Here is a 23,491-nt window from a genome sequence, read left to right on the forward strand (position 1 = left end):
AGAAAAGAGAAATTTTAACAGTGAGAATAGAGAACAAAAGAGAGTGAAGTGGTAACTGGCTTCCTCCACCATTCACATGCAGAGTTTAGACCAGCAGCAGGACCAGCGAAGATGCTGTTAAACTGAACCATGAAAGGGAGCTCAAAAAAATACTGAAGTAAGGTTTAACCAAGAAGTGAACACATCACTGACATTTACTACAGCCGAGTCCTGCCAGCTTCCAATCACACATCTCTCCTCTTAGCAGAGGGACAACTTACAATCTGTTTAGAGCCCAATCCAACAAAATTATGTCCTTCTTACAGGATTTTTTTTTTGTCCAAAGGAAGAAATTCTATTTTTACTATTTTATCTTTACCACTAGGTAACTAAAAAGCCCTTAAAAAGCCCTGAAGGTTTCAGAACCGAAGGAAACCAGTGGAAGCAGTCCTATCCAAACTTTACTGGGAATGGGTTTTAAAAGAAGTATTCAGTTTTATGAAACAAACCACCTGTTTTTTCTTCCTTTTTCACTTTTTCTAGTTCAGGAGAAGAATGGGGTTTACTACTCATTCTATTCAAAGATGTGCTCCTCTTCTTTTCTGCTCCTCCTAGAGACCAAGCGTAAGGAATGTTACTTCAACACGACACTTACATATGTAATTTTCTAAGCTGCCATTCCCATGCTTTGCTTTTGCCAAGAAATCTACTACAAACACTGGTCTATCATTATGAAGAAGTAGCTTCTCATAGGCTAAATGGCTTGGCTACCATTTGTCTATTCTCCCCCCACCCTTCCCCTTTCAGGAGAAATAATGATTTGTAGGAGGTTACCCAATATCTGGCACTGGAATGCTCGTAACTATTGTTTTGCCTCAGTGCATTGCAGCAATGAAAGCATGGGTAAAAACAGGTATAGTGAAACTGGGGCATGGCTTAAAGTCAACTTCAAATATCCCGTCTATGCCTCCCAACTCTCCAGACCGAGTCGTTTCTAGCACCTTTCTGTTCCACCTGTGAACCTTTGACTGCTGACTGCTGAGAGTGCAGAGGGACTTTGTGATTCAGCCTGTTTAATGAGGCGCTTCGCTTTGCGGTACCTGGAAGTGAAAGTGCATTGATTAATTTTATGGGAAAGCTGAGAAGTCCCCTCCAACACCAGCCCCAGCACCCAAAGATACAGAAGCACAATTAAGTCACTTTGTACTATAGATCCTTCAGAAGCAGAAAAACTGGATCAGGGAAGAATTACTCCATATAAGCATTATTTCTTTTACTCCTGTACATTGCTTATCATAGAGACAGGATGCCAGTCATACAGACTTCATGTTTTGACCTATTAAGGTCATCCTTATATGCCTCTGTGAATAAATAACTGGAAAAAAAATGCTCACATTCGGTGTAACAAAGTGCTCAGCTCAGCACATACACAGAACACAACTGAGGAAATCCCCCACTGATCCAGGGAGAAGCTCCTCTCTCATTTCAGCATTTTGTCCCTCCACCTTCCCATACACAAGGCAGAAGCAATCTGGTCATTTTTGTAGCTGTATTTTCCTCTGTCATTTGAATTTAGTCATTATTCAGCAAACATTTCCTCCTGAGCACCAGACCAAGAGCACAGAACTGCTGCGATCTAAATCTGTCAGTCTATCACCTCTACGCCCAGCTGATCCAAGCACTCAGAAGATTCTACACAAATTTCTTCCTTTTCAAACCACCCGAGATTTTTCTGCTCTCCAAAGCAAACAAAAATTCACAGAGAATTTCAAGGTAGACAGTAAGTTTGAAAAGCAATTCCATTTAATTGATAATTACTGTCTTCCTTTGTTAGGTGCTTAATTTGTACTCTATGGCAGTTTCTGACTCATACCCAGAGCTGAACCCTGCAGGCATTATATACAAAAATCATTTCAGATTGCAAGCAGTCCCCAGTGACTCAGAGACTGCCCCTGCAGCTGTGTCACTATGGATATAAATTCACCAGTTTCCCCAGCAGGCAAAGAGTGTACGAATGCAAGTTTTTTCTGCTGCATCACCTTCCAACCTCAATCTGCAAAAATACTGCTAGCCGTGCCCTTGGTATGCTTGATAGGGGTTTTTCTAGCCTAGCTAGCTTGCACATACACACTAAGCGTTTTCCAATGGAATCCACAGAAATTGTAGCTGATCTCTTAGAGCACAAACACCCTCAGATATCCATTAAAACAACCAACCAACCAAAGGAATAGTGCTTGTTGTCCACTTCTATTCCTTGATATTGGCACAGTAAGGTACACCTACCTGGCTATAACTGCTCTACAACTCCACGTCACAACAAACCAACCTACTCCCACCCAAACAAAATCCCATTTCATGCGTTCTTTTCTATTTGGTTATAGCAAAATTCTAAGACTAAAAAGAAAGCACATGTTTATAGAGCACAGGACCTGCAGAAAAAAAAGATCCCAAAACTAACTTGATTCTTTCCCTCCACACAGGCAATCAAATAACTGTCTGAAAGAACAACTCAAACTATTCTTTGTACTATTTTTAGTTTGCTGAAAATTTAGGATGTAATTTAAGGCATGCAACCCTCTAAAAGCAGTGAAATGATTTGGGAATCAATCATTCACCAAGATTGGACTTTGGTCACGTGATTCCAGAAATAATTAAAGAAAACAACAAAGCAACAAAGAACAGCAATCTTTACCGTCATTCTTCTCCTCTAAACAGAGATCACATCAACTGGGTGAAACCCCTGAACAGTCAGGCTGGATTAACAAACTGCATAAAACGCATTTGAGGTGAAAACAGGAACTGAGTTACAGAGCAAGGGAGGAAGAGGAGCATCATTCCTCCTCCTGTCCCCTCCCTGGCAGCAGGTAAGCAGTACACCTGCTTCCAACAGAAACCCAAACACTTACTTCGATCAGAAGCATTTAAAAGTGCTGCAGATGATGACAAACGTTTATTCATGGCAGCTTCTGTTGGTTTGAGGTTTGCTGTGGAGGTGGACCGCTTGCTGGCTGTGTAAAGAAGTGGTTACTTTAGAATTCATCTTCATACCTAAGGAAGAACCTTCCACGCTTTCCTGAGGCAGCTTGGGAAGCATTACATCCGAAGGGTACTTTAGCTTTTGGTTAACGAGAAACAGAGGTGTTTGGTTTTTTCTTCCATTGAAGGTTCTTGATACAATTAGCATCAGATGCAACAAGCACAGAAAAGGAGTTTAGTTTTAGTGGAATAAAGCCAAGGTTTTAAGCAATGTATGCAAACAAGAGACTTTAAGCCCTGTGCTCCTAACACATAAAGATGAATGTTGAGGCTGGGTGCTGCTACCAGACTGCAAGACAGAGAAGGGAACATCACACCCTGAGCAACAGTGATTTCTCCCTTCCTAACTCCCACTCAGGTTGTGTCAGACCAGCTATTCAGTCGCTAGTTAACAAAACAAAAACAACAAATGCTTCTGGAAGGATGAAAGCAAGTCCTGAAGAAAGCCAATAAAGTATTCTTATTTCCAATTACTTCTAAGAGCTGCTTCATTTTAAAAATCTCCTGATTTTTGAAAAAGCTATTCCTTAAGCTTACGTTTCCTAGCAGCCTTCCAACTCCTCTGAAACAATTGTACTGGGAAGCATTAATCTATTTGTGCATACAAACACATACACAGACATGTATAATATCATATCCCATACTGCAAAAACCTCAGGTTCACCACTAACCTGATAAAGACCTGCTTTTTAATTTCAAACTACTCCAGAGAATGAAAACCTTGGGAAAGCATGCATCTATTGCTATGGAAACTCACTACAAAGAAAACAGTACTGCACATAAAGCAATGAGGAGCAGCATAATAAACATGAGAAGTTCTATACATCTTACAGAAAGAATTGATTTTGCTGGCATACTGAACTGCAGAGATGATTAATGTGAACTCATTAGTGCATAAGTAATGTCAAAGGAAAAAGCAGCTCTAATCACCAGAGGCAGCTTCTTTTCCCTTTGGCTACCAAGCTATAGCAGCTCCTTACAGCAAGAGCACAGGGTCCCCATGGATATCCCTGCCTCTGCTTGTACTTGTGGTTCACGTACCCAACCCAGATTTCCTGAAACACCAGAAGCTATGGGGCTCCCTCATAAAGCAACAGAGCCACGTGAAGGGAAAAGCACATTCTGAAGTAGAAGCTGAAGAAACTGAAAGCTCTTGTGGTAGAGAATAAAGAAGTAAGAGGGAGAAAGGGGAATCTCTGATCATTCAAGTTAAGAAACTAAGATGTGAGCTTAGATTTTCCTAATGCAACAAAAATGGTATTTAGTGAATGAAGTCTGAGTACTCTGATAACTAAAACAGCCTTGAAAGGTTTTTTATGTGCAATAAACCAGGAACTCATAATGCTTACATCTGGGTGTTTTTGAAGGGAAACACTCCCCTCTAGTGGCTGCTTCAAAAAAAGGGAAACAAAGGGGGAAAAAAAGCACAGCTCAAACCTTAATTTAAGCTTGCGGGAGTCAAATGCCTCCTAACATCATGGAGATATTTACACATGTCTCAGTTTAAATTAGAACTTCACAACTTGCATGAAGCCTGAGCCTTGGTCTGTGATCTACTGAGACCCAGAAGCTTAAATCTTGCCTTGAGAAAAATTACACTAAGACAAGTATTTCTACTTCAGCAAGTTCACAACTTCTGAAGGTGGTCAGCGCTGTTTAGCAGAGATAAATGATGAAGCTGCTGTTAGGAGACTCAAAAGAAAAAAGTATAGTGTATAGATAACCATTCAGATAGAAAAATACCCCAATTCATGACTTTACTGAAAAAAATCTAACTGGTAAAGTGCATTATTCACACTGAGATTTCTTTTTTTTTTTCCCTCCAGGAAAGTTTATCTTGCATTAATTGTCTAAGATCTTTATAACTTACAACTGCAAGAAGCATGCAGCATCATTCCACATGGTACTAAAAAGCTGTTATTATTTAATGCAAGGGAAAAACTAATTGTGGCAACAAAGCCAAAGAAAGAATCAGTAACTTGGTAATGAGCTGTGAAATGCAATATCTTAAATATATCACTATGAGAGAGGGCAGCTCTCAGCCTTAGCTCCTCACAGAGCTTCACTGAGCAAGGACATTGCCTTCAAGGGGTGCATAAAATAAGGCAACATAAAATCAGATTCTCTGCCTCTTAGTTCAAGTTTCTACTAGGATAAGGAATTCCTTTGCTTAGAAAAGAGAGAATGCAGCAGCCTAATTTCTATTCTAATAGCACAAGTCTCCAGGTGTGCCCAAACGTCGAGTTTTGCTCAGCAGTCATCACTAAACCTCCCTCACTTATAAGGGCTCTGTCATTAAGGATGCTTTATTACACAGCCTTGCCACTTCTCTTGGCAGACCCACACCCAGCATGTTTCATCTCAGCACTGACAGCAATGTCATTAACGTAGCATTTGACTCTGGGGCTTTCATCAATTTTTAAATTTCAGGCCATTTGGTGCAGCCTGAGTGAATCACATTCTGAACATAACACAGAAAGGCTGATGGCTGGTGAAATGTTCAATTACATGGGCTTTACCTTCCACAGCACATCACCTCTATCACCACAAATGCTGCTTTACCAGTCAACGTTCCTGCATATTGCTGTTGACGTGGCTGGATCATGGAAGGACGCCTCATTTTATATCTATAAATCTATAAAATTATATATATTTATTTATTTGTATATTAAAAAAATTATTTTTTTTCCGCAGCAATTCAAAAGACAAGAAAGACTTACGCAGCACATGAAATAAAGAACATTTGAAATCTGCCTCCTGGTGTTCTTCAACTTTAGAAATGGGAATGGAGCCTTTAATCCCAAATCCACAGCAACTGATGATGGAAAAATACCATCCTGAAATCTGCTCCAGCCGTGCTGATGGAGCAGGTGCATTACTCAGCCACAATGACGTAATGCAGCAGAGCTCATATGGTGTCATCTTCCCCAAATCCACAAGTAATTGTTCTCTTTCCAGCAATTAAACAAATATAAGGTGAAAGAGATCACAAAGATTTTTCTTACAAATCTGGCTGGATTTATGCATCTTACCCCATGGGGGTTTTGCTGTGTACATTTTTAACAACCATTAAGCAACAAGCTCCCAGAAAGTTAGGAAGCAAAGGGCAAACCTAAAACAGGAATAAATATGAAAAGAATTGAATCCTGTCATGATTTTCCAGCCCAGCAAAGACAGCTGTATGTTGGAAACAATCTAAAAACTAACAAAGCTTAAAACAGTGTGGATGCATAAAAGTGTCCTGGTCAAATACCGTGCTGCTTATCTTCACAGTCAAATTTTTCAAAATCAGTGCCAAATTATTCAAATTTGTCTCATATAGCAGAACAGGCATATAGCAGGGTGCTCTTCCTGTTTCTACTTCATGATGCTTAATGCACGGCTTAAGTTTTTATCTTCATATTAGGAGCATGTTTGTTGGAAGACACTGTCTATTTTTGATGTGCTACAGCAGCTCTGTGGACCAAGTCTTCCTCCACGATCAAAGGACAGACAGGACTTGTTTCCTCACATCAATTAGGAGAGAGCAAAGGGCATTATTTTATGCTTGATAAAAAGTTTAGCTTTAAAATTAGTTCAGTGTTAAAATTAAAGAACACAGGAGAAAAAAAATAGCGCTTTTCTAAACATTCAAGACAAATGTGATATCCTGCTCTCTAAGTTCAATGGCGTTTGGTAGTGTGAAATACAGTAATTGCATTTAGATGTGTACCCAAGGAACATATGGTTAACAGGTAAGCCAATACAGGGAAAGTGGCTAATTTTGGAGAAAATGAAGGATTCATGCTGTGCAGAGAAAGGGATGAGAGAATGAAATGCACATGCTTCTCCTTTGCAGCCAGAATAAGCCATGGTAGTTAAATCATACTCAGATTTTCATTGCATTTTCAAGCCTCATATTGTCAGCATTATGAGACAGCTGTGTTGAATTAGTAATGCTGTGAGCATGCACAGATTTTCAGTACTCAGATTTGGCTGGCTCTCAGCTGAGAGCTGTTGCTTTCAACTAGCTACATGAAATAACTGCATATTAAACATACAGACTTCACAGATACATTACTGTTCCAAAGGGTTTCTATGAATGGCTCAGTCTGTACACTGGCAAACATAGAAATATGAAGAAAATGCATTTAATATACAGACTTAAGTTAGACAACAGGACATATCTGGCTTGCAAAATCCTTCATGGAAAAAGAAACTTCACACGGAATCCATTCCCTTTCACAGCGTTTTAGCAAAAAATGGTCTGATTTTACCACTGTTACTTCAATTGCTGGTTAAAAACAAACAAAACCAACAAGAGACATCCCACAAACAAAAATTAAACCAATGCCCACTTTTCAAAATTAGGAAACAATGAAAGGACTGAAATTTTCCCATTTTAAAAGAAAAGCTTAAACTACTCAGTTAATTTATGGTCAAATACACTGAGGATTTCTCCTCCCCACATCATCTTTAAAAACTCAAATGCTCATATCCTCTCCTTCAAAATTCCCTCAGGACGCCATGACTTAAGCTGTAGTTTAATTAGCTGGGAGGGATAGTTAAAAACATAGAGGACTGCTTTCCACTTAGGGATCATATTCCTTGTACAGCTGGCCAAGATCCAGGAAAAGTTCAACACGAAGATGGCTTTCTTTAGTTTCAGAGAATCAAGAACTCAAGTTTAAAAGGTTAGCAGTGAGCGTAAGACAACAGAAAAAGAACATTTTGGAAATCAATACCACCAGTTTCACCTTCATCTGTGGTCTGTTGCTCTGTGGAAGAAGAAGGTTCATAAGCTTAGTCACAGGGTATAAAAATAAACAATGTAAGGCAACTAAGACTGGGGAAGCTGGGGATCATAACGATAATTCCTATCACAAGTACTTTCAAACATGTTATACACAAACACTTGCAAATCGACACTCAAGCTGACAGAAAAAAACACTACTAAAAACAAAAGCTGAAACACATGGCTCAATTGCAGCAATTCAGAAGGTAGGTTGAACTGAAGAGTTTTGGGCTTTATTTTATTCCTGGATAATAACAGATTTTTAAGTTACTTATTCCCCTTCAGCTAGGCAGTACATAAAAGCCTCCCTCCCAATACAATCCTGGTCAGCTGCTTTGATTTCAGAATATTTACAAGCAAAAATAGTTACTTGCTTGTAGCATGCAACAATCTGAGCTTCAGTTAGAAACTGTTAAGATGCATCACTTAATCTAGGACACAACTTGTTCTCCAGGAAGCTCAGACACTGCCCACTGCACCTCCTTGCCCATTACTGGTCATTCAAATAATCAGTTGGTATTCTAAAATGGTTAGTGTGTTCAAAACGTTTTAGATAGAATACTACAGAATGATTTTTTGGGGTCACGTTTATCACCACTCTGAGCATAACATTATACATATTGCAATGGAAGAACTATTGTAGAATTTCAGAATTATTTTAAAATTATATATTACAATTCCCTTATCTGACGTGTGGGAACTACCAATGCAATGCTGCCAGGTATATATATGCCATGCAATTTCCATTTTCCAAAGTCAAAACCAGCTTGTATCTCAGCAATACTAATAGGAACCAACTCATGGATCCTGTTATAAAATCCAAGACAGGAAAGGATCCTCAGGTCTCTATGAACAGCACTACACCTGCCTTACACCCACAATATTCTGCAACTAGCTATGCTAGGAAAGGTGCTACTTACCTGTTTTGCTCTCTGAATCTGGAGTTACAGATCCTCCCCATGACCATCTCTTCTGCCGTGTTTCCAGCCGCTGACTCCGTTCCAAGGTACGATGAAGAGCTGCTTCGTGTCTCTCCTGTTAACAAACAACACCTCTGTGAAGCTATCTATGTAAGTATAAAGCACAGGTATGCCAGAAGACAAAACGTACAGCAAGATTTACAACTTGTTGCTGGTTTATTTTTTTAAATTTTGTTACAAAAGCCATCACACAAAAAAAAGTTAATGGCAATTAATGGTTTCAAAACTGTGAACGTAATTAGGCTGAGCTAAACCACAGATAATCTATTCTACTGTTTACTTAAAATAGCCACCAGATTTCCTATTCAGTAAACAGCACTACTTTCTAAATAAGGACGAAGTCCAAACTGAACAAAAATAATTGCTTATTCTTTAAATTTACATCCTGCAGTTAGTTCTAAGAGGCGCTGAAAATTCTCCAGCATGAAATACCAGGTGTAAGCATAAGGCTATTTGTGTTTTCAGAAAACAACACAAAACAACAAAACAACACAAAAAACAGTACAGACCAAGTACTAACAGATATGGACATTAATACAAATACAGTGAAACCAGAAATAGCAAGATGTGAAGGCAAAACTGCAGAAAATATCGATCAGCTGCAGCGCACAGCGATCACTGCTGACAGGACAGAGAACCAAGCACAGCTCTCCTGCCACCAGGACAGTAAGTGCTTGTGTGGGAATTCCAGCTCTTGTGCATAAAGACAGACTGCAACCATGCTGGACCATTTATTCTCTATTAACAGCCAGCTTTCTGTACAGGTGTCAACACAGATTTCTGCATGGAATAGTCACATCCCAAGCGATCTTTCGAGGTCGTATTTACTGCTGATGCGTTACAGCACGATGCCTGGGGACTTGTTATCAGAAAGCTTCCCCTTCCTGAGGACAGAAGACTTTCACCTTCTTTCAACGTCATTTCACAACAGATTGTCACAGTCACTGTGTGATGCAAAGCAAGCTTAGAAGGAAGGATACTCTCCATACACAGAAAAAGATACACGTAAAAGGGTTTTCCTTGCCAAACCACCTAGCCCTTATGTAACCTTTCTGTAACCTGCAGATTATATTTCCATGAGGTATCTGCTATGCAGTAATTCCTGAAAGTCACAGTAAAAGACATAAGTTTTGCTTTATGAAAAAATCAGTTATCAACTCAAGATATCAATGCAATCAGTTGCACAGCTGTACAGAATAACTGAGTAATTGTTTTAAGACAGGTGTCTCAACCCTAGCCATGCCTAATTGTCTTCAAATCTGGCTGAGACAGAGAATACTTATTTTTCCAGTGCCTGTGTTTGTGCTTCCTCTGCATTATCTAAAGAAGGTGATTAACTAAATGAGACTTGGCTAAAGTATCCAACAAGAATGTGGCAGACTGCATATTTTCTGATGCCCTTCTATCTGCTGAATTACAAGTGTAGATGAGATCTTGCTGACAAACACTGCCTTAAGATAGTTTCTTTAAAAGCAATTATTTTCTAATGTCAGAGTCCAAATGTCAAGATCTGTTTTCACTTTTTAGTTGAAGAAGAGGTTTACAGATCAACTGTAAAGATCACTATCTCCTTACCTGCCAGATGTATAACTGTGCATAACCATCATTTCCCGGGGACCAAGTACAAGACAAGGTTAACCCAAACAAACACTCATCAGCTAGTCCTGCCATCGCTTATCACCATGCCTATTTAAAACACACCCACCATCTTCTAAATGTCATGAATAAATGTACTGTAGGCTTAAAGCATACCTCATGAAGCATAATGCATGTTATATGCTTAAAGCAGTTGCTTGAAAAGACAATACCGCACTGGGCTGTGGCCAAGGCCCACCCCAAACATTTCTGCTTATTCTTCAAAAATGTAAACTATTCCATGAAGTTCAAACGGAATATCAATCTGAACACACCCAGAAGCTGATTACAGAGAATGAAACACCAGACAAAAAAAGGTAACAAAACCAAACAAACACACACCCCAATTCCTAGAACAGTGTAACAACAGCTGGACTCTCAGAAGACACCCAGCCAGGCTTACACCCTATTCATCAGTGACCCACTGCAAGTTCTCACAGCTGGCTTACAAAAGCATTGTGTGTGTGTTATGCTTTTATTGCTGACACACTGCTTCTGGCAATCGACCCTTTCATAACTAAAGAACTTCAAAGCATAATACCTTTTCCTCTTCTATTTTTTGTTTTCTCTTTTCTTCTACAGCTGCCCTCCGTTGTTCGTCTTTTTGCTTTTGTTCTTTTAGCTTTCTCTGCCTTTCTTCTAACTGTTTTTCATACTGGAGTTTTGCTTTTCTCTCCTTTTCGAGGATTTGTGACTCTTTGGCAGCTGAAAAGAAAAAATTGAAGTCAAACTTAATTACTCATTGATATGACAGCATAGATTACAGGCAAAAGGCTACCAAGTAAAACTACCACCAGGCAAAATTATCACCCCTTAAAGTTAAAACATACACCAAGATTAGCTAGTAGTGCTGGATGACGCTGCACATGATGACAGAGATACCTTTAATTCTGTCCACAGGATGGCAATGAATTTGAACACTTTCTGCCATTACACTTCACAGTCCAGACAGGAAAGTCAGGATATGTATATAACCTATATTATACACACACCTTTCTCACCATCATAATAGTGAAATCTTAGTAAGCAACTGAGTATCAAAGGGTGGAATTTTTGTATTTTGCAATTCTCTCCCATTTTTTTTTAAATAAGATGTAACAGAAAGATGTAAAGCACTGAGTGACAAGATAGGAAAACCCTGCAGATATATTGCATCTGAGATCAAAATCATATTGCTATTCTCCACAGCTGTGTAGTTTAGCAGGAAGCTTCAGCTCTTGGACAAAAAGCCAGCAGTTGAATACGCAGCAAAGGTATTTGCTTTGGCTAGACAGATGAAATGAGCCAAGAAACAAGATAATTACATTAACAATGCATTTGTACTATCTACATACAAGGCTCCCAAATTACTTCTAGATTTACATATGTCCTGCTCCTATTTTCTCTCTGTTCCCACTCCTATGTGTCTCTGCACATACGTTAAGCAACACAGAAATGCAGGCCAGGAAAAGACTGCTCTTCAGCAGCTGGGAGACTAAGAGTAAGGACTGCAGGCCACACTGGGAACCCTTTATCTCTTGCTGCATGTATATAAACTGAGATTCACATCTAAAGCAATATAAAGTTGGGTGAAAGTTTTACACTTTAATTCTCAATTCTTAGCTGAGATAAAGCAGATACTGCTGACACTTCAATCCAGGAATCTTTTCAGTGTTCTAGGAAACAAGAAAAGCAGTGTTCAAAGCAATCAAGCCATTCCACTAGCTATATTCTTTTTGGTTTCCTCTGAATCAGTGTTTCCCAGACCTCAGTGTTCAGGTAGTGGTTCTAAGCTAAGGGTTATTATTTCAGAAGTGTTTTTGTTAACACTGTGAATACGAAGGCAGCTAATTTTGCTTGGTGGTCTCCAGAAAACTGAATGTCAGAAATGACATACAGCTTCAAGAAGCCATAAATCTCTGGAATATTTTCCTCTCAACTCTAATACTCCTCCTTTCAGGTTCACCATGGTCAATGAAACAATACCATGGGCAGATTGTTGTCTGCCCCCAGCAAGCTGAAAAATAAGCGACTGAACAAAGAGTAAGAGAATAAGCTATTATTTTATCACAAAGATTTTCAGAAATTATATGTAAGGTTGTACGTGAAAATACCGTTTTGCTTTTCCCTCTCCTCTCTGCGCTCCCTGGCCAGTCTTTGCCTTTCTTCTGTTCTTAGAGTGGAACCATCTATCACTGTCAAAAGAAAAATTGAAAACATGTAATTGTCAGTTATTTTGAACACTGAAATCTAAAGATTCTGAGCCTTTCCAACTGAAAGGTTTATAGGACATTCTCAGAGAGAAACTCACCAGCAAAGCACTGCACACTTTATACAGAGATCACAGTGCTCAAATGGAAAATTCAGACGAAGCTGAATACCCTCCTTTTCCCTCTTTCCATTCCCTTACTCCAGACGATCCTATATTTTTAATGAGTGCAGCAGAAAGTATGCAGCAGATTAAAAGGCCACTGTGTACAGTCAATAGAAGGCCTGAACAGACATCAGACGTGCTGCGACAACATGTGCTTATTCCAAATTCAGCTCTGATCCTTACTCTTGAACGTATTAATTCCTACTATCAAGAAATACAGGAATCTAGGAAAATTCTACCTGGGCATCATGCCAAGTTCAAAGTGCTGCAGGACAGCCACTTTGCAGGCTATGCAGAACCAAGACTGCCCCAGTCTTTGCAGTTACAAACACTTGAATTTGAGCCAGCAGTGAACTGGTAAGCATCCCAGAACACTGCGAATGGATTCATCTTCATTGTGACACCCTGCAGGAACACTAATCAACTTTACCAGTCGAACCCTGAAAGCCATAAACCAAAAGCTGTCACCAGAACCATACCTTCACTGACTGTGACCCATCTCACAAGGGACATTACGCTCTCATCTCCCAAGCAAATGGCATCAAACTTCCCTAAAGGAAGTTTTGTGTTCCTGTCCTCCCCAGTAGCTCTCCCTGTGAGCCCAATACTTCACGAAGAATAAGGACCAATAATTATACCTGGTTTAGTCGCTGTTCTTATGTTTATTGAGGTCTGGACTGCAATAGGGCTGACACCACTTTGGCTTCTTCTTTCATCTGCTATGGCTTGGGCTGCAGCAACTGCAGGAAAGAAACATTCCATTTGAAGACAATCTCTAAAACCAAGACTCATTAAATACATGAAATAAATGCATCAAATCCTATTTGAGTTTGCAGATCCTTTTATTAAATAACTAAATTGAGACTGCTGATCTCTTAACCTTTCCAAAGAGATTTTGGAGGTAGCACAGCTTTTACTTTTAAGAGGAGCAGAGACAAAAGCTTATGCTTTAGAATGTGTAGGAAAAACAGTTTCAAGAAAAATCTAACTTATTTAATAGTGAATTTTTATCAGGGAAAAACATTTAGTAGAGTCACGAGTCCGACTTAGTAAGAATTCTTTCCCATCACTCACATATTGGCAGGCTGAAACAGATATATGGCAGATTGTTGGCAGTGGTAGAGTAATATTCTGATGAGACCCAAGCAGGGAAAGGTTTCAGAGCATCTTTCATTATTTCATGACGCAAAACAGAAAAAGGGCCAGTGGTATAAAGTGAGCTATTAAGGAATGCTTACAGTGTACAACTGAAATTAGGTCCTCAAAAACAAATTTTAATTATAAGTTAGACTCCAAAATTCGCCTTACTGTGCGTTACCAAGGTGTGTACAGAGGACTGCAGGGCTACAGCTCCCAGTTAATCACACAGAAATAAAATGCCAGCTGTATCAGTTTCACCAAATAACAAAAGCCACTCGGAAGTCAGGGAGACTTTTTGCTGTATCACTTTTCGCAGATTTGCTTTATTTCAGTATCCAGCTTCCATGTTGTCCCCGCTCAGGGAATGAAGGTGAAGTGCTGCAGCAAAAGCCCTGATACCAGTAAAACAGTAGATGGTGATAGGGTAGATAGCAACAGGACGGTGGGGAATGGTTTTAAATTAGAAGAAGGAAGATATTGATTAGATGTCAGGGGCAAATTTTTCACTGAGAGGGCGGTGAGGTGCTGGAACAGACTGCCCAGAGAGGTTGTGGATGCTCCGTCCCTGGAGGTATTGAGGCCAGGTTGGCTGTGGCCATGGGCAGCATCATCTAGTGCTTCATCTAGAGGCTGGCAGCCCTGCCCATAGCATGGGATTGGAACCTGATGATCCCTGAGGTCCCTTTCAATATGAGCCATTCTACAATTCTAGTGACACATTGCCATCATCATCGCAGAATCCACGAAAGTAACCACAATTTAAACCACAACATGAAGAATGAATAGTAGGATTTGGTGTTAGTAATAAATAAAAACCAAAACTTTGCCAAGGATCTCAGGCTTTCCTTCTTTAATAGGGGAATACAGACAGGAAGGGAGGAAGGAAGAGCCTCTTTCCCTTCATGTATTGCCATGACAACTTGTTCTGCCACAGTAATAATCCCTCCTAAGGTCACGGCCAAGAACAATCACCTCCAAGTGTTTAATCCCATGTGATGTCAGCGATAAATGCTGATTACAACGCTTATTCAGCAACTCTAAATTGTCACCTGCAGCTGTTGCCATGTCTTGAATTCATTTTTCATTGCAGCCCCAAACAAAAGTCTTCCTCAATTGCACCCAATGCATCTCTGAGGCTGTTTCTAGCAACCAAATTCTAGTGATGACCAACACAGAGATTTTATTGTACTCCCCAAAACTTTAAACATGCAAATTTCTATATGAAAGCTACAGGAAGAAGCACGTTGTAATTTAAGGAGGTATAAAATTCATCTTACTTCATCTGCAGAAGTATTTTATTAACAGAAGTCTTGATGAACAAAGCAGCCATTATGGATTGTGTATTTTTAGATGTGATTAAGTTTATTCATTAAAAAAATGAAACGCAAACACTTGGATGGTATTTATGATTAGAAGGCACCTTTTAAAAATGTGTCATATCTACAAGGCAATCAGTTCATCTTAAAAATATAATTCAGGTTGCAGAAATCACCGGAGATTCTATAGAACAGGAAAGTGGGTTATAGAAACAGCCTGCAAAGGACACAGAGGAAAAGACAGGCCTAGAAATACTCAGCCAAAGCATTCTGTGTGTCAGTTACAGTGTTTGTTATGCAGGGCAGCATCCTGTATGACTGAAAGCAAGCACAGCGCCCAGACCCGGTGTTACCCAGGGCCACGTGTGCAGCCCCCTGCCCACCCTGCAGCCCCACTCACAGCACGGTGCCACTTCCCTCACTGATGAGGTTTCCAATATGCCCTGAGCAGACTGCTGCTAAAAATACAGCTTGGTTTCTATTTCTGTCCTTGCACCGGGTTAACACTCCTGGCTGCTGCTGCAGCTCTGAAGGCCACACGGGGTACTGCTGTTCTTAGCACACCTCGCTGGTGCCCGCACTGCCTCTGCATTCACACGGATCTCCTCAAAGTTAAGCAGCATTATAAGTCTAAATATATATCCAAAAGTTTAAAGCAGGCACCAAGAAGCCAATAAGCAAGGCACAGAGCAGAATGAATGCGGATTTTCTCAGCAAACATCTCTGATTTTACGGTGGACCGTGTCAATCTGCAAGATGCCACTGCTGTCCTGTAGGGACTCTCACCATAGAATGGCTTAGGTTGGCAGGGACCTTAAAAATCACCGAGTTCCAACCTTTCCTACATCCTAGAGATCCTTTTCAGAACCACTCCTCAGATCCCAATTCCACTCATGGTTTCCCCAGACGCTTTCAGGAACACAGGAGGAAGTTTGGATTCAAGGCTGAGATTTCTGTGCATTTCCCTTTAAGCTGATTTCCACTCATTAATTAACACAGGTTAAGACAAACAGACACAAACGCATACACGGAGCAGTTTACACAACTGGGTTGTGCTTTTACACAATTCTTTTACTCTTTTTACTCTTCAGCACGGGGACACAATGTCTCAGTAAAACAGGGGCAGAGCAGCCCCCTCTCCAAGCTAAACTCATGTCCCCAATTCCATCCCACCTGGGGCTGCAGGGACACGGCTCCTCCGGCAGCAGCTGGCAGGCAGATGGCCCTCTGTCCTGTCTGGGCAGCCAGCAGATGGGAAGGAAGCTCACAGATCTCCCAAAAACATCACTGCTGTCTCTCAGCCTCAGCAGGGCAGAGAGCTGCTGGATGTCCTGCCCTTATTCCACCTGCAGCCTTTCTTTTTATATTTATTCCCTACGTGGGATATCTATTTTATGACCTTCGTGTGCTTGTCTACCCCCACATTTGTCATTGCAGTATTTAAGCCCATTTCCAAACCTAATTCACTGCTACAATCTGGTTTTCTTGTCAATGCTCAAGGCAGCTTAGGATGACTTCTTTGGTTCATCACCAATACTGATCCCACCGCAAAACTGCTTGACGTAACTGCCTTGCAGCTTGTGAGTTAGCAGCTCAAAAAGAAAACAAGTAAATGTTTGAGACACATCTGCAAGAATGTAAGTTTTTACTTATCCTTAAAAGATCCATACTCAGATCATGAGCTGGAAACATGACAAAAATCCCCACATCTAACAAAACACTACTTATTTCCTATAAGGAAATCTAAAAAGCTATGGCTGAAGCAATCTCAAGGACACACTCCCATGTTCATGCATCCCCAGCAAGGCACCAGAAAGGCTGCTGGTGCATTTGTGGGTTGATCTCTCTATGTGTTTCCTAAAAGAAAACACAACCTAAACTGAACCCGAATGAAAGCTCAAGACAAGGAATCAAAATTTGCTGTTACAACAATTGGCAGCCACCTACAAAAGCTTTCTGTGGTCAGAGGTGCTACAGCATTGTCTGAAAACAGCACCAGCTGAGCAGCATCCTTTGTTCCAATGCTGCTGATACACACTGAATGTACCTCCTACAGAGAACCCTGCTATCTCTCATGTTGTTATTCTAACCTTACTCACAGTGCTCAGCCCAGAGCAATGCTTCTAAATAATGGGGAAAGCACCTGCCTGCACAAGGCTTAAAGAGGAAGAAGAGATGTCACCAACTCCAGCCATGGTGAGATGCTCCATGTACATAGAGGATTTGCACAGGGCTGACAAGCCACGTCCACCACGTGCTCTGGAGAACAGACCAGGCTTTGCAGCCTGGGGTTCACTGCTGGCCAGGTACACTGGTGCTCACCACTTGAAAGAAGTGAAACTGAGTCATGGCAGACAGTCTATTCTCAGTTGGGAAATGCTTCTCCAGTTCACACAATCCCCACTCTCTGCAAGGTTTAACGTGACTTCAATCACTGCCCTGCTCTACCTGGCATTAGTTATTAATCTGTTTATTGCACTGTGCTTACCAAGCTCATTTGCTCAGTGACCTTTCTTTAGACCTGACACTTCCTACATAAAGGACACAGAAGCATTACAATCCCACCTGCACTTTGCAGCAAGCAGCCATGCACTGCTGTTGGTTCCTTGCTGTCTAGACACAGAGACCATTATGTTTCTCAGTGAAAGAGCTGGGCACTAAAATATTTGTGCTCTCAGTAAAATTCTCCAGCAGAACACATTACAGTCACATTTTGGATGTAAAGAGTATTTCAGCACAAAGCTTCTGTGGGTGGGCAACTACAAACTCCACTTGCTTGCTGTTAAACAAACAAGAAAAGAAAAGCTTTCATCCACCTGGAGTGATTGCTATTAAAGAGCTTTTAGATACAGCTTTAACGCTAATGGCATCAGCTATGACTGGAGATCTCTTGTGAGCCTCCACAAGCGTAGCAGAAATCCCTATTTACTTATCATTGCAGAGAGGAAATTCCAATATGCTAATATTCTAATAGACCTAAATGAAATGAAGTAATATAATAATAAGTCCTTACATGGTTCCAATTGGATTCACTGTGAAAAGAAAGGGTTACACAGTAAGTTACATGCTTATATATAGGTGTATGCAAGCCTGACAGAACGAGAGATGGGTTTAACACAGAAGAAAAAAAAAAGTTTTCACGTATTTTATGATTCTTTTCCTTCACACTGCCTTCACTTCTCCTATCCTCTACTTCCCTCTTCACTGAGCAGCCTGGTTGCTTTTGCTCACTTGAAGCGCTTCCTTGCAGATGAATGCTTCTGCTCTCCTGTTTGGTGCCTGCCCACTGCCTAACTCTCCTAGGCAGATACAACTCTCACAGCAGATGAAGCTATTCACAGCCACTGCAGCACCCTTGCTCCCTCCAAAGATTTAGGTCAGTGCATTTAAACAGCAGAGGGTGTCAGTGAATTAACTGCCAGTTCATAAAGCTCATAAAGTTTTAAAATACTGCTCATAAAGCAATATTTTAGAAGTTCCCTGTGAATTACAAAGGCAGAAAAACACTATGAGGAAAGGAAGAGCTATTCTGAACACTGCCAGTGGTACCAAGCTAACTACCAGCATCTCCAACAGTTTTAATTATCTGACAGGCACACATGAACACATCAAAAGCATATCATGAGTTAAGGACTACCTGGCTGTAAGAGACATAATTAGGAGCTAAACAGTTCTAATTCATTTGTGGTAGATCAGGCATTTGAAGTCCCGAGTTTGTTGCTGAAGTACAGCAAGTCAGCTGATACATCATGTTCAGAAAGTCATTACAACTGCATGCTCAGAACTTTCTTTGTCATCCTTTCACAACAGGACTACAGGCACTTTTAATAACTGAAAATTAATAACGGAGTATCAGTAATTTAAACGATCTTATTTCAAATGTGCCTAAAGAGAAAGCAGTCCTTAATTCTAGTCACATTTTAAGGCTGTGTACTCAGGGACAGCAGAAACCACGGCATCTATTTCACCATTACAGCTGTGATCCTTGCAAGTCATTGTTTGTGTAACACTTTTATCTAAATGGAAGCATGGAATTCAAATGTATCTTTTGCAACGCTAACGCACCAAGCACGTACAGAATGGAATGCTGTTTCCCAAAGTATTTTGTATGTGCCTATGTTTTTAAGATTTTTTTTTTTTTAAACTTCACAGAAAGGAGAATTTCATGTTTTTTAATGTTTTGAGACATTTGAATAGTTCAAAAGTTTTGGACTACAGACTGAGCCACCTGTACAGATTCCACCAAGACAGACAACAACCGAATGCTGAAGATGCTTTTCCCTGTAGCATCACCAATTGGGAACCTATTTCCTTGCCTTACAGTTTTGAAAACCACCTTTAAGTCACAACTACTCCATAAAATCCAAAAGCTTTTGAGGACCTACATCTGAAAGCTTATTCTTTCTCTCTTCCAACATGAAGCTCTGATGATCAGCCCATCACTCGTCTGATGGGTGCTGCTGGGTCCCAAAGCAGTACCTCTGGGTGCCAACCAGTGATCTGCTCACTAACACCTGCTGTGGAACTCTGCCAAAGAGTCCTCCAGTACTGCCATAGCTGTTGCTATGAGTTCTGTGCACTGAAGACACATTGTCTATTACCTGGAGACAACTCCACATATGTTCCTTTCTATTTGCTTGAGGAAGTAATTACCACTGTTTGTTTTTCACTAAAAATTCTCTCAGTGCTAATTCTGTATGTATGTATTTAATGTAAAAAAAAAAAAATAATCACCAGGAGCTGTGTTCCAGGTAAGGACAAAGCCATAGAATCACTCAGGCAGGGAGAAACAACCCATCAGACTGACTGGAGCTGCTCTTGCAGCAAACAACTTATGACCAAAGTGGGCTTGGCCACAAAGGCAATGGGAATTACATCTCTGCTTAGGTTTGTAGGAAGGACAACTGGAGAAAGGCACTTTGTTTTTGTTCCAAGTCCTGAGACAGGATTCCCAAGAGACTGAGTAGGTCTAGGAAGTGAAAGAGCATTTTAATATACTAAATATGTATGTTTTGAACCACCTGCATTATGGTGACTCAGAACACAAGTGACATCCTAGCAATTGAGCTGCCAGCTCTGGCAAAAGCAAACACTTCTTCCCCATCACAGATACTGCAAATGACAAGATGAGAGATCTCAGGATTCCGCCGAAAATGAAGATAAAACAATAAAATACATCTAGGCTACATCAGCTTAAATGATGACCTGCACCACTCACAAAAACATCACCTACCTGGTAAGCCACAGGTAACTGACCATCTCCCTTTTCCCAATCTTTACAAGCTCAGTGCTTATGCTGTTAGAATCTAAGCAAACTTCCTCTTTGTCCCTGATGGATAACAATAGTTGCATCATAAGAACAGGGTAACAAAGTGCCATTTATGGGCTGCTTTTTCATCGTATGTAATCACTATTCTATATATACTAATGGAAGCTGCCTGCTCATGCATCACTGGCTGCAATGCTACCCAGCTTCTAGCTGTAGAAGCAAACTCTGTTTTTTGTCATCTACCAAAATGAAATAAGACTAGACAGATGTAAAGAGGAAGAAAACTGTTGCAGGGGAATTGTAGCACTGATACTGCAAGAGTGACTTGGCCTGCAGAACCTTAATTACAGCTGAGACCCTAACAGGAAGAAACACCTTTCCCTTCAGTGAATATTAGTGTGAATTTCAAGAGATAACTCATACAAAGAATACATCCTTTTTGTCCTGTCTGGGAACCACGGTTTCTGAGCAAGGCACTGCCTATTTGTCGTTATTGGTCTTAGACATGAAATGCCCAACCAGAAGTTCACAGGCAAAGGTCTGAGGGTACATCTGTTTGTACAGACATTTGTTCTCCAGACGACACAGCCAAGTACACAACTTCCCACAGAACAGCAGAGGCTGGCTGGAAGTGTTATGGTAAGCTGCTCACAACCCTGCAAAAGAGTAGCAAACACAACGGCAATTATCTTGCAAATTCCATTGTCAGCCACTGGATTGTGAGGACTATTTCTAAACATTCTGCTCTCCCTAGATAGCGAGGGAGAAATCAGGGGCAGCACTGTAGCAGCATATGCTCACAGCAGCACTGCTTCGGCTCACATTAGCACTGACTTCATCTTCCAGCACTAAGTGGTACAAATGCATTCTGTGTAAGCTGAGGTTTAGGCTCTGGTTCAATGACTCCTATATTCCCCTCAGGGGAGAAAATAAATAAATCGAAGTCTATTCTTTCTAGGATCTAGTGAGGGGCTTTTATTTTTTAAACATGATGGGCACATTATAACATAGAATCATAGAATCACCAAGGTTGGAAAAGACCTAAAAGATCATCCAGTCCAACCGTTCACCTATTCCCAATAGCTCCCACTAAACCATGTGCACGTGTATCTAAAGAACCTGGTTAAAGAACATCTCACCTCTGGCTTTGGGACTAAACCTGGCCATGACAGCTGTCAGCAGACACGAGTGTCCTCTTCCTGAGGACTTGTGCAGAAATGCAGCACGAGAGCACAGTGCTGCAGACCCAGCAGGGAGGATACGGGTGAAGCAGACATGGCTGTGCAATGAGGGGCACCATTTCTGTCTGGCTGTTACCTCGCTCAAGCACCAGGCTTACCTTGTCTTAATTTCAACAGAGAAATAAAAAGAGTAATTAGGCAACGTTCCTGACAAAGAACACGGGAAGAAGAATAGAGCACCTGGGACCTTTTGCCAGCACTCTTCTTTATGTCATTGCACAGACACAGCACAAACACTATGGGAGGCTGTCACAGTAGTCCTTGCACGGAGCCCATGTTAGTTTAGATCAAACCAAGACATCAAAATGCACGATACCCTTTTTAAAAAATCGCTGTGAGGGATTATTCACCCTTTATAATTGCTCACACACGAAGCTATGCGTGCAGCAGTGCTATAGAACCGTGCTTGGCACATGCATCGAGCACGTCGCAAAGTACAGTTATTTGGGATCTTAAAAATAAATAAGCACGTGAAAACGGGAGGACAGAACCAGAGCAGCGCAGGGTACCTTCAGCCAGCACACTAAGGAGGGGAGAAAGAAAGAAGCAACAGAAAGTATTATCGCATCTCTGATTAGCAATGCCACATCCTGTCCCCTCCTCCTGCACTTCGGAGGGGTCCCAAGGCGCACCGCCAGGACCACGGCGCTGCACGAGCTGCAAACCGAGGGACGTCCAAGCAACGGGCGGTGCACGCACCGCACCGCACCGCACGGCCGGAGCCCCGGGGCGGCGCGGCCCGGTAGGGCGGGAGCGGCTCCCCGGCCTCTGCCCCGCACAAAGCCCGCGCTGCGGCCCCGCTCCATGCCCTCAGGCCGCCCGAGCCCGCCCCCGAACCCCCTCCTTCCCCTCTCACCCATCTGCTCCCGCAGCCCCTTCAAGGAGGAGGAGGAAGAGGAGGAAGAGCAGGAGGGGGGGGGCGCGCCTCCGCCACCCTCCGCCATCTTCAGCGCCGCCGGGACGCGCAACTCCGCCGGCCGGGCTGAAGGGGGACGCGGGAGCGCAGTGCGCACGCTCCGCACCGCCCGGCAGCGCCGCCGCGGGGGTGGGCAGCGCCGGGCGGGGAGGGGCTGGGTGGGGAGGGCCGGTCTGTGGAGGCTGCGGCGGCCGCTCGGCGCCGTCCCCTCGCGGACCGCGCTCACCGGGGCACCGTGGCGGCGGGCGGGGTTTTTCCCCGCAGCCTCGAGTGATGGGGGAATGCGCGCGGAAATGGACGGCGGAGCCCAACGCCGCGGGTAGAAATGGCCGCTCGCCTCCGCCGCGGGATGGCCGGGAGCGGGGATGCCGCGCCGCGTGGTCCTGCTATTAACTGTGGTGAATTGCCCTCGAAGAGCGAGTTCTGAAAGAGGGAAGTCCGGCCAGATGTCCGCGATAAGGAGACGTTAAAATGTTTTGTCTATGAACTCGCTTGTCCCACGGAGGGGAACCAGTGGGTTTCAGGCTGTGCCCTCCGAGCAGTGGTGGATGGATGGCAGGCAGGTGGTGAGCGAAGTCACCTGGCTGTAACTGGAGGTGGCTCGGAGTGGCACAGACTCACACAACTGGACGAGCTCGCAGGGGCTGTCGTGGCTGAATGCCACAGACTTGATTGTCCCGTGCTGCAGAGAAGCACGTCTTGGGATCCATCGGTCCTGTGGAAATTCAGGTTCACTGAGCTCAAAAGAAGTACGGAGCCACAAATGTATGAGCTGGGTTACACCCACGGCTGGCGGCGGGGCTGGGGATGGAGCCCTGTGCTCCACGTGTACCCAATGGCATGAGGGCCCAA

General features: G+C 42.2%; 1 protein-coding gene across 1 annotated transcript in view; it reads right to left on the reverse strand.

The window, feature by feature from the left end:
• Positions 1–22,706, reverse strand: part of MAP7D3 (MAP7 domain containing 3) — a 35,927-nt gene extending 13,221 nt beyond the window's left edge. The window contains exons 1-9 of the mRNA XM_042825394.1: positions 22,580–22,706; positions 13,396–13,497; positions 12,498–12,578; positions 10,946–11,109; positions 8,710–8,824; positions 7,752–7,772; positions 2,886–2,987; positions 981–1,079; positions 492–590 (exon numbers count right to left, since the gene is read on the reverse strand). Of these exons, the coding sequence (XP_042681328.1) occupies positions 492–590; positions 981–1,079; positions 2,886–2,987; positions 7,752–7,772; positions 8,710–8,824; positions 10,946–11,109; positions 12,498–12,578; positions 13,396–13,497; positions 22,580–22,667 (871 nt within the window). The 5' untranslated portion in view covers positions 22,668–22,706. The remainder of the gene's footprint in view (positions 1–491; positions 591–980; positions 1,080–2,885; positions 2,988–7,751; positions 7,773–8,709; positions 8,825–10,945; positions 11,110–12,497; positions 12,579–13,395; positions 13,498–22,579) is intronic.
• Between the last annotated feature and the right edge of the window lie 785 nt (positions 22,707–23,491).

The sequence above is a fragment of the Centrocercus urophasianus genome, unplaced genomic scaffold, assembly GCF_019232065.1.
Source record: "Centrocercus urophasianus isolate 14NV4802_14NV808 unplaced genomic scaffold, USGS_Curo_1.0 seq_24, whole genome shotgun sequence".
NCBI lineage: Eukaryota > Metazoa > Chordata > Aves > Galliformes > Phasianidae > Centrocercus > Centrocercus urophasianus.